This window comes from Excalfactoria chinensis, chromosome 13 (assembly GCF_039878825.1).
Source record: "Excalfactoria chinensis isolate bCotChi1 chromosome 13, bCotChi1.hap2, whole genome shotgun sequence".
Classification (NCBI taxonomy): domain Eukaryota; kingdom Metazoa; phylum Chordata; class Aves; order Galliformes; family Phasianidae; genus Excalfactoria; species Excalfactoria chinensis.
The window spans coordinates 7675966-7688302 of NC_092837.1; the positions used below are offsets into that span (position 1 = coordinate 7675966).

General features: G+C 41.5%; 1 protein-coding gene across 3 annotated transcripts in view; it reads right to left on the reverse strand.

Annotated features, from left to right (window-relative positions):
• Nucleotides 1–12337, reverse strand: part of WWC1 (WW and C2 domain containing 1) — a 58269-nt gene that overhangs the window by 5963 nt on the left and 39969 nt on the right. For all 3 annotated transcript variants that reach the window (XM_072348494.1, XM_072348493.1, XM_072348495.1), the window contains exons 11-16: nucleotides 10123–10661; nucleotides 5371–5479; nucleotides 3540–3620; nucleotides 2611–2697; nucleotides 1576–1768; nucleotides 377–529 (exon numbers count right to left, since the gene is read on the reverse strand). In XM_072348494.1, coding sequence (XP_072204595.1) covers nucleotides 377–529; nucleotides 1576–1768; nucleotides 2611–2697; nucleotides 3540–3620; nucleotides 5371–5479; nucleotides 10123–10661 — 1162 coding nt within the window. The remainder of the gene's footprint in view (nucleotides 1–376; nucleotides 530–1575; nucleotides 1769–2610; nucleotides 2698–3539; nucleotides 3621–5370; nucleotides 5480–10122; nucleotides 10662–12337) is intronic.

Genomic DNA, 12337 nt, shown 5'->3' on the forward strand with positions numbered 1-12337 from the left:
AGACTGAGTATATGACATTCACATTGCATGCTGTGCACACAGAAAGGTTAAGTGCATTTTTACTTGTTAAGCAAGTTTATTGCAGCAAGGTGATCTGTCTAGTGAGAAGAAAGGCAAAAGCTGTCATGTTGCTTACAGCAGACCACACACCGTAATTCTCACGCTCCACAAGGTGCAGATTTCAGTAAGCAACTAGCCTGGGACAAGGACGTATCTGTAATCGCTGTACTATTTTGCTTCATTTAGTAACATTCTCTGTTCTAAACATAAACACGTCAGACTCTTCTTCCTGTCTATTGTAAAAATCCTTCCTTCAGCCACCCCAACACAGTACTAATGAGAGGGTATTTAAGAGATTTCTTTAAGGAGTTCTTACTGTTTTATCAGTGCAGGGTATTTCAGAATGAATGTTTCCTTGTTTACTTTTTCTGTTTTGCTTCTGCAGATACTTAGAACTAAGGAGGTTATACCAACGCGTTGATTTCTCTCCAGATCTACATATTTCAGCAAGGCTAATTTGTGCTCCACCCTATCGAGAGGGGAAAAATGAGTTTTAGTACAATACTGAAACGCACAAGTACTATACCAGTAAGAAGAGAGCAAAAAGTCAGGACTACCTGAGTTTGGCAGGTACACCAGAAAACCTGCCCTGTTTATCCCCATCATTTCAACAGCATGTGAGGAATTGCACTGGTAATACTTCATGCTTAACTATACTCCCAATACAAATACCACGTGCCTTACTACAGGTCCTGTGCACAAGTACTAACAGTCTTGCCGCAGCTGGGATAACTTACAGCCACAGCTTCAAAATAAAAAGGAACAGGAGAAGACTCCTTTCAAGAGACCTGCAAGGCTGTCAAAAAACAAAATCACTCTTTCAGACCGATGTTATTATAGTTCTGTGTATTCTATTCTTCATCTGCCTCCTCTTTCTCCCACATATTTAATACACATTTACGACCAAAATAAAGCTGTTCTGAAATGTGCTTAATCAGTGACTGAGCAGACTCCATTTCACAAGCACAATTCAGCAGACTGCATACTGATGCACACGTCATGCGAGTTCATGTGGTCCCATCAAGAGCTCAGGTACAGCCGGACATTATATGCTGCCAGACAGGAAACCTCTATTTGGAAAACAGATCTTTTCCTCTACACAGATTTGCCTTGCAAAGCAGGTGAGGGAAGAAATGCAGAAACATCATAAAACATGTACTTCCTACAGCCAACAAAGATGCTACTTGCAGGAGAAAAAATACTGCTGTAGCTTAACTGTTGCTTATATCCCAGTTTGACACACTCTGCGCTCATGTTCTAGAGTACATTACTCCAGCAACAGCGGCATTTAAATCAAGTTACCCTGTTGCACTGAACAAAAGGCAGGTCTAGCAAGAAGGGGCTATATGTCTAGAGAAATACAAGCACTCAAAACAACAGGGATTTTTAATAGTGAAGCTTAGGATTATCAAGAACAAGACTCTGAGACGTTGCCACAATTCAAAGTTTAAAATTTTGTTCTATTTAGAGGGAAAAATAAACACAAAAAAATTATTGAAATAGAGGAATACTAACCAGACATTCTTCAAGCCGAGATTTATCTACAGTGCAAACATCAACTCTCAAAGTCTTCTGGCGTAAAGCTGGGTAAGAGATAGAAACCCAAAATACTTCATTGTACATGAGATTGTCTGAAACTTCCATTGGTCTTGTGCGAAATAAGCAGCTTGTGCTTTCCAAACAGGGCAGGACTGCCACACGAATGTTCCTATTGTGAAAAACATGTTGCAGTCAGTACTACTGTACAAGTTTGCAGTCACCTCCATTGCAAGCGCTCCATAGATTTGTAAGCAAAATTCTTCCTAAGCATGGTGAACATGACTGTCTTATCCTGCTCTTTGGAATGTTAGTAAACTGAGGAAAAAGGAGTGTCTCATCACAGAATCAGAGACAAGGTGGCATGAGTTGCTGTAGGTTTTGTCTCTCTGAATCTTGTGATTGAATCACGGGATTGTTTCACATAGTGGCTTACATCTGCACAGTTTGTCACTAAACAGAAACTTGCTAACACTACTCTTGTGTAGAAACAGCAGTGCAAAAATTAATCAAGCTTATGTTGGTTTACTCATTATGCAGATGAATTTGTAAGTTATGCTTTGATTATGCCTAGTAGAACCGGGGCATTTCCCTACACATGGATGCCTCTGTGCACGTTTCCAAGATGAGTTCTGCAGGAGAATGACGGTCCCCTCTCCACTTGACACAGTTGCTCTGGGTGCTGCTGGAGTTAAGAATCTTGCTGGCTGGTGTTAATCCCAGCAAAATTTGCCCTAGTTAATACAGACCTTTGAGGAGAAAGTTGCATCTTGTTCCAGTTTGAACACATGCCTCATGAACGATGTGACATTATGAAACTTAGAAGCATTTCAAAAGGGGTACATTTTTAAAAACTATATGTAGTGTACATCTATCTATCTATCTATCTATCTATCTATCTATCTATCTATCTATCTATCTATATTTAAGAGTGTGAACAACAAATCAACATCTGTTTAGCTCCTGCTGGAATCTAATGCAAATACATCAAATGTGTTTGCTTCACCCACTTACACTTTTTGGTCCTGTTGTAACAGCAGTGCTTGAACATTACTCAGCTGGATAACCAGTATTGCAAATTGTTTATTTTTTTCATCGTATCTGAATTGAAAAGACACACAAAAAAAAACCCGTTATAGAAAAGTCTGTCACAGATGCCATGAATGAGTATTCCACTCGTTTCAAAAGTAAGGGAACAAAAACATTATACACTTAAGGCAGAACTGTAACAATATCAGTTTCATGTTACATGAAATTTGGCTAGCAGAACGTGCAGCAACTTCAGAATTCATAGGGACAATGGACTACAGATCTGAGTTACCACACTGATCTTTTGGGGATCAATCTACTTAATTGCTGTATTGAACTAAAACCTTTTCAAAGTTCTTATATAATCAATCTAATACAAAAAAGGTTACATGCAGTAATACTTGATGCAAGTAGCAAAGACATTCTGGTAACTATTGTTTCACTGTTGATGGTCATGACAAAATAGTTTCACATTTCTTATTTTCCACTATTAATACATCACCTTCTACTATATCATTTAAGGACAGCACCTCTGTGCCTACCCTCCTATGCCTTACTTGCTTCTTATGGGATTCAGATGTGGCCATTGATAACACTCACCCTCACTAGCTTCTGCCCCCACAAACTGCATGCTGAAGGAGACAAAGGGAACACAGTGCTACCTTCAGTCCAGCAATGTCATTACTCCAAATGCTACTTGTTACTGTTGTACCACTATCACCAATTGATTTCTACTGACATGAAAGAAGATAACTGGGCCAAGGATCTCACAAAGATGAGTGCAATTGTCAATTACAGTATGAAGAGAGTGTTAGCACCAGTGGGATAAGGTAAATATGGTAAGTAGGCAGAACAAAGCATAAATGTGAATATTCTGCAGGAAGGAAAATCCAGTAAAGATATGTAGTGCTTACCTCATTGCAATTTGCACTTTAGCTGTCCCAACTGCTTCTGTATCATCACTGTCAAACACCATCACCTCTGATGCACACGGTCTGTGAGAAATTAAAGACAATTAAGGGCTTAATCTCCCTCTTATGGAAGAAGCTACCATGTAAGCAATAGAAAATCTGCCTTCCATTCAGGAGTTGAGCATATAGACTTGGCAAAACTAGCCTCTAGAAGAAAGCCCAATTAACGAAGTTCAGTCACCCTTAGAGGTATGTATTATGTATTGCAGTCCTTATCAGCAGAAAGTCATATGCCTTCCCCTTTTTGCTGCCAAGAAAACCACATGACAAGCTGTGCAAAGAGAAGGCAGGGAGGGCTATTGAAGGGTTCCCTTGACAGGATTTTATTAAAGACAGCTGACTGCCCAACAACAGAAATAAGACTTAACAGTTAAAATCCTGTCCTGCACTGTGGCAGCAAAAATTCTCAAGTTTGATTAGATTTAAGTCACTCCTTTGTTTCTTCAACAAATCAAACTTCCCTAAGAACATTAGAAGTAACAGAGTACATTGGTTAATTTTCTTTAAAGGAGCCAACTGCATAGTTTTTCCTCCCAGTTCCTCCTCTAAACCTTTATGTGCTCTAAGTTCCACCAGCTACATGCACCCTCTATCTGGCTTGGAGACTACCCTGTAGAATGTTCAAACAGGATCAACATCAAAATATCTCCTGTATTTCTTGGCAATCTACTGCATTTCATCTAGAGAGGACAAACGTATTGTTCTTCCTACCCTCACTATTACTTATAGGCATCAAAACAATACGGCAACCTTTGTAATGGCTGCAAAGTCAACAACCCAAAGATTATGTCACCTAAGACATGAATACACATGGGATTCATTCTCTGCTTCCCCGACATTATCTCTCCTCCCCTCCTTCCCCTTGCCACAGAGCTCCCTGCCCCATCCAGAGGGCACAAGAGCCCTAAGACATCGCCCTGAGTGATTGTTTGACTTGAAACTACAAGGCCTAATTTACAAAACATTCTACAAGGAAATAGTCCTATAAACATAGATTGCTCATCTCTCTGGTGAATTCATTAGTAAAATGGATGGGAGTAGAGACCAGTTACTTTTCATCTCTACAGACTTGTACAGGAAAAAAAAGCCCCACTATATATCTCTGTCAATAAAAACAGTAGGAAAACCCATTGTAGACAGAATCCAAACACTAATCATAAGAACATTATCTTTCAGCGTACTTTTTGTCAAACTCCTCCAGATAGCTTTAGCAAGCACTAAGTGCAGAACCCCAAGAGGAGCAGCAGTGCACGTATCATTCTTAAGCTAAGTACTAAGAGATAAATATCTGTACAGGTCACGAACTGAACCCAAACACCTAGAAACTGCATCACAGTGCAGATATCTATAACGTGGTACACAGTGCTGCTGCGTTCCTCCACAGCGTACCTAAGGCCTTTCAGGCTGAGGGCTGTCACTGCCACCAGTAGGGCTGGCTGGCAAGAGGGGAGCATTACACCTGCCAGATGGCTCTCTGCTAACTGTCACAGCTCACCAGTGCTTTCAGAAACAGATGAGCTGTTCAAGCAGGTCTCCATGAAGAGAGAAGTGAAAACCCTGTTTCCAGCAATGGGAACATAAGTCATGTTTACAACCCAATTCAGCCTCCTTACAGTTTTGGTTTGTTTTTTATTCAGAAATATTAAAGAGCCCAAGGTTGAGAATCTTAGTCATCTAATCACAAAAAAACCCATCCAAGCAGCATTATGCCAACTGACTCCTGTGTGAGATCCTGAATCGTTAGCTTATTCTTAGAGAAAGATCTGATGTCTACCTTTGCACAGATGCTTCATATACCCCGCTATCTCCAGCAACAGATTCATCAGACACTGCAGCCGACACACACGCCACCTTCAGAGCCATCCCTCCGGCTGTATTTACACCTATCCGAAAAGCACAGAGGAAAACCAAAAACAGACGTTAATGAAAATGAACTGTCTGGATCAGAAGCAACTTTATCCTCATTCTCCCCTTGAATTACATTTTTTTCCCCACCTCCCTTCTGGTAAACAACAGCACATCTCTCAACACAAACAGCACAAAGGCAGGGAGACATGTGCTCATCAGCCAGACTGGGTTTAGCACTTATGGAGAGTGCCAGACTGACCTGCATAGCACACAGCTTTGAGATCACCAGAGGAACAGCACATGACAACAAGGAGAGCAGGAGTTACACTGTCAATGCCCATTTAATACCTGGGTCCTGCAGCAGAGTGCCCACAGGTGGAAGCTACACTGTGCTGGCTGCAGTACCACAGCTACCCCAAGTACCTCTGGGGATACGAGTCCTCACATGAGGGGCTTCAGAGCATTTGAAAGGCAAGGAGGTATGCGGGAGAAGAGGACAAGAGAGAAGACAGAGCTTCTAAACTCCAAAAAAAAGTTACGCATCAATAATCAACAAAAGAGCTTCTCCTTCTCTCAAGGCAAGTGAGCCTTGTGCAGGTACTAACCCTTCTGTCCTACCATCACAGACAAAGCAAGGAAGGCAAATACTGCCAAGTGAGCTCTGGCCAGGAAGGGATCATTTGAGGGGTATATCCTACCTGGAGAGCTTACACCATGTTTAGCTTCAAGGAGGGGGGAAAAGCAAGGAAATACACTTTCATATCCCTGGATCAACTAGGTTAGCATACAAAAGACAGCATATAAGTTTGGAAAGATGAGGTTATTTAGATACACATGGGGAGAAAAGCTACAGGACTCAAGGCAGCAGACACAGAAACACAGGGAAGACAGATGAGAAACGGAGAGAGGGAAAGCAAAACGTTTTGCATATGGATGTTAAGGAGGTGGTGCTGGTCTCTGCTGTATGGGAACCACAGACAGGATGCACATAAATGGCACAGAGCTGTGCCAGGGGAGGGTCAGACTGGACACAAGGAAAAATTTCTATGCAGCAAGGACAGTCAAGCACTGGAACAGGCTTCCTGGAGTGCAGGCTGATGTCTCACACCATCAGCATTCAAGAGGCGTTTGGACAATGTCTTCATTAATATCCTTTAGCATTTGGTTAGCTCTGGAGAAGTCATGCAGTTGGTCTCAATGATCTTTGGTAGGTTCCTCCTAACAACTATTTCATTTCTTGTGCTACAAAACAGGGAACGATGCACACTCAGAATTCTGGCAAATTCTGCAGACAGAAGCTTCAGCCATAGGTCTGAGAGCTGGGTGTGCCAGAGCAGCTAATGAGCACTGTGGCACATCCAGCTCATCCCCCTCCAACACTGGCAGGGCCCTGGAACATCTGCTGGGTAGGTGAGGATGCACCATGTTGTCACATGGAGAGCAACAAACTCCACAGCAGTGTGGGGGGACACTCCTGTGGGGTTTTTGTCTTTACAAAGAGATCCCTCATGAGGACCTTGAATCAATCTATTGTTTCTATCCCATGTTTTATTACCAAGCAGATTTTTTTTTTTATCATACACACAGCTACATAAAGCCCCATCATTAAAAATAGATTTGAAAAGTACCAGTGTGAGAAGTGTGCCAGCTCCACACAGAATTGTAGACTGATAAAAAGACTTGTTCTACAATTATCAGTAGAGGGTGCTACAGGTAACACCAATATGTTGCTCACGTGTGCAAGTAATTTAGGCCAACTCTTCCTTTCCTGTTGTCAATACCACCGAAGGATGTTTTTGTTTTTCTTTTTCCCCAGAATGCCCACAGAACTGCTGGACAGAAATTAATATCCAGACCTGTTCCCCAGAGGTCAAACCACATGAATAAACTTTGCCATCCATAACACACCAGATCAATCATTAACAGAAAGTAGTGGAGATGTTTCACACTGGCACTCAGTTCAACCCATTCCCTCTCACACCGTATGGGAGGGCCCAGTCCCTTGCTCTCCCCACACCCTGGTCCCAGGTATGTGAGAGGCAAGGAGTGTTTCTTCTTCCTTCCGCACTGCTCTGTGCCCTTTCTTCCCTGGTTCCTCCCCTGCTTTCTAGTTGTTGGAGGTTTATGCATTGCTCCCTGAAATGCCAGTCAAGGAATCTTTTCATATTAAGCTTCTTTATTAAGAAGAACGCTGCAAATCTGTCTCCACATGCTTAAGCTCTTTTTCTCCTTTGATTACCACTGCCATTTAATCACTTCAACCCACAAAGCCTTTGCTTTTGATAACTCCACCTGAGTATCTTGTGGTCAAGGGGAGTGAACGAATCCTCTCAGTTCTCCAACGCACGCTTCTGATCCTTGGGCACATCGCAGATCTTAACAGTTTGCAATCACTTCTTTTCCAGCCCCTTTTTAGCTTGCTAGCTTCGCAATGAAGGAAGCTTAAGCCTGCTACTATTGGAGGCCTCTGTTTTCTTTTTTTTGTTTTTTTTTGCTGTTTTCTGGTATCTTTTTGTGACACCTTCGCCCAGGGCAGGAGCCCGTGGCACAGGTTATAGCGCAGAAAACTGATGGGTACCGCCATGTCAGCTGGGGCATCTCAGAAGCAGAGAGCTTCACTGCGTGATGCTTCAGCTGCAGCCCTCAGCTCCAAGATACATGAAATCCCACAGGAAAAGGCCTCAGAAGAGGTCAACTGGAACCTGTTGCATCTCATTTGGCAAAGGTGCATTTAAAATGAAAGCAACTGGCAGAATTCCGACGCGTCCTTACCCCCGTAAAAAACTGATGCACAAACACCAAAAACACAGTGGGTATACAGACATCAGGATGCAGAAAGGTAAACCTGAATAAAGATGAAGGGGTTTCCCGAAAATAACGCCATGCACCCATCCTTCCCATCCCCCCCCACATACATTTTCCTGTAAACCACTTGAACACTTTGTGGCTTAAACACAGTGGCTGGTAACACTTGCTATGTTTTTTCCTCAGCTCTTTTTTTTTCTTTTTAATATATTTCATATATTAATTCAAAGCTTTCTTGCCATTTCCTCTTTCGTGGGCTCTCACTGACACACGACAGCAAGGACTTGAAAATACATGCTTTGGACTGTCCTCACATCCATGCCATTTCCTGAAAGAATGATGGATACCACCAAATTCCAGGTTTTGCTCTTAGTTTCACCTAAACCACTCAGCTGTCACTCGGGTAGTAGAAGAAACCTTACTTTAGCCTCAGAAGCAGCAGGGATTTTTTTTTTTTTTCTTTTTAAGAGAAAACAAAAGCAAATCTTTCAGATCTATACAGTTCAGCTCTTCTTAACAAGAACATGTGAGCATGCTTTTGCCATGAGGGCATGGACTAACCACACAGCTGCAGCCACCTCGTTTCGGGTGTTACACCGAACTGCTCGCAAAATGCCTGAGGAGTAAAATCTCATCTCATTATTGCCCTGAAATAAACTACTTATGGTGATTATTTTGTCTGCTGACTGGGTAACAGTAATAATCGCTTAATCTGCTTAACACCTTAGCTTTCACTTCAACAGCCTTGACAAATCTTGAAGAGCTAAAAAGGTTAGAACTAATCAGCGTCCTGTTCTAATAGGAGTAATTACTGTTTCCTGCTCAAACCCATACTATGTCCTGCTTATAGGAAAACAGTAACTTAAAGGGGGAGCTCTGCACGCGTGTCTTTTACTCTATTTTAAACAGCACCAGCTTTTCTAATGGCAACCAGAACAGAAGGAAATGATAACAGCACTAGTTCCCTTTATTCATGTAGGCTTTTTTTTTTTTAATAATCCTGCGCAAAACTGAAAAAAACTGAATTGCACCTTCATAGATCTACAGCCAAGGAGTTTACACTGCCTTCAAGCTCTTCTGTGCTACACTCAAAACTCAAGCTCTTGGAGCTGTTTCCATTGGGTTTAACCTTACTGCCAAGACATCAGCTTCAGACAGGCCCCGGCTTATGGTGTTAACTGCCACTTCCTACCACAGTGGGGCCATCACTCTAAAAATGGATGAATATTTCCCACCCACGTATGAGCCATATGTATGCATTGGAACATTCACACTCTTTAAATGTCTTATTGTATCATGCTTACAACCTAAACACGTTTTTGTTGCTAAGAGACCACCCCCTCAAAACAGCAGAAACTTGAGCACAGCCTTGACACGTCTGCTCAGCTAACATTAATGAATTCACTGCCACTGATTTACTGGAATCCAGAGCGAGCTGTCACACACATTGACGTGACAGGGAAGGATTTTGATTATCATTTGTCCACTGTTAAGCTGAACGGCTTTCCGAGTCATCCTCAGATCTCAGCCATTTTCACCAATATAGCATAATATGCCTCCTAATGTCAGAACTAACACAGTAGACCACACTCTGAGTAGTTAAGTGCCTAATTAATCCAGATATCCCACTACTGTAATTTATATTAGTGTATACCTACAAGTCACTAAAAATTGTCCTCTGGACGAATCATCAAATCACTGGTGATTTTGTGCGCAAATAAAAATACCAAGCCTCTCTCCCAAGCTGGATATACACAGATACAACACAGATATCACAGTGAGGGACAGCTCTAGCAATACCTTCTTCTTAATGCCTTCTAAACTATATTAAAATAAACCCATGCATGCACACAAAAATATTTTGTTATCATACCTTGACCAAGATGTTTATCTCCGGCTCTAGGCTCTTCCAGTCTACAATTGCCACTCTCGATGTTTAGGGTGAGTTCTGAGAGATTTGTACTTATATCTGTATCATCAAAATCCATATGGCTTGAAAAAGCATCACCAGTAAGGAGTGGGTCTATCACCAGTGGAGAACAAGGTGGGGATGGAGAAGAGAGAGATGACCTTGGAGATAGTGATGTCATGGATTTTGGAGTACCAGACAGTGATCTCAAAGCCTGAATGCGACTGGTGGCATCTGCTTTGTGAGTTTTTGCTACTTCATTTTCATGAATAGTGGTAATACAGCCTGATGGCCTAAATCCAGTGGCTCCTTCCAAGAGCAAGTCAATCTTGTTTTGATAGTCTGAGTCCAGCTGCTCCAACTGCTCCATGTGCTCACTGTAGAGGTCAGTGAAGCTGGCAGAGGTGGATGAATCCTGGCTGGAGGTGGCAAGAGATCCTCTGCTCGATGCCAGAGAGCCAGGACTGCTACTTGAGGACAGGGAAAGCATGCTGGCAGAAAGACTGAAGGAGACAAGTCAGAAAACAGTTATGTTGTATTTCTTGGTTTCTGAAATAGACAATAAAATATCACCAAGTCTCCAAGCGCAGACAGTGCATTTTGCTTTGTCAGCTCAGGCCATATGCATTAGCCCCATCTATCTCCCAGTCTAGAACTATAGTCTACCCAGTGGAAAAGTTAGGCCACTTTTTAATAGAGTTCATACACATTGTGAACTCACCATTACCATTCTCCTAAGAATTCCTGTTCAGCCAAAGCAATACTAAAATAGTTTTGAAGCAATCAGAAATTAGTGACAACATTCCCCATTTCTGTATGGAAAAATCCGTGGTAGCTGTTAATCTCCAAAGACCACCACACACACACACAAAAAGAAAATAAAAAAGCAAGGTCATGCAAGCAGATCAAGTTATTGCATCCGTCTATCCATACAGAAGAAAATTTCCATTCACCTCATTCGTGGAACTCAGCTCAAAAGGACAATACCAGCTGCCCCGAACTTGCCCTCAGACATGTGGCCCAGATAACGTGCAGCAGCTTCCAGAACACTGGAAAGATTTACCTACATGAAAGGCTGCTACATGGATTCTGGAGCCATAAGAACAAAGGTAAGAGTTGGGGCTGAACTATGAAATTAGTCCTCACCAATTATTTTTAAAAATATAACTAACAGTAAAATTAGTTTTGAGCAAGTGCTTAGACTTAGTACTATGTATACCCTCCTTAGAAATTCCATTTCAATCAATTCTGCTGCTTCAGATAATAAATACATTGCTTACTGCTGACTGTTTAAGAACCTCTTAATTGTTGCTTTAGATATGGATTAGCTATTAAAAAAACCCTCTGTATATGTACAAGTGGCTTAGGCTTAAGTTGTCTCACGGAAAAACAGTGAGGATGTTAATAAACCTAATAATTCATTATTTATGGGAACAAGCTAGAATCTTTATCATAATATTATGCCTGTGACCTTACAAGAGAAAGAATCCAGTATAATTTTGGCACAGAACATCTTCCTTTGTATGACATAGATGCACTGCACCATGTTTGTTAAAAAAAGCCTTTCTGGGTGAAACACATGAGATACGATAAACACTTGTGCATTTTAGCAACATACGTACATCTGCTAAAGGCTACTGAATCTAGAGCTCTTTGGTATTTTTCTACCAAAATGGAGCGGGGTTTTTTGTTTCATATTTTTGTTCTAAATTAACCTTGTCCACTTCATCAACCAACTGGGCTCAACTTCACTTTGCACATACCTTTGAATGGCAGACATTTTGTATTATAGGGTTAATAGCAAAGGCTTATTCTTATGAAGGAGCATGCCAAGAACACTGAGAACATAGTTAGGAAAAAATTAGTTTCACATGCTTCTTGGTCACCTCAAAAGATCCCTGATCAGCTAGAAGAAACCAAAATGATGCAGCTCCACTGCACAAGAACATCACAGATAGCTATTCTCCATGGTGGCTTATTTACAAATCAGTCTTGCACTATGATTTTTTTCCAGTCTTTTTCGGTATCATCTTCATAACATGAAACAGAATCCAAGTGGAACAGAAGCTACAAACAGAATAAATTCAGTACAAATAGGAAAAACCTCAACCAAAGAAAAACCCCGCCAAACACTCTTTGTAATCAAAAGGCTAAAGACATAGTTGCCACTTAGGAAGAT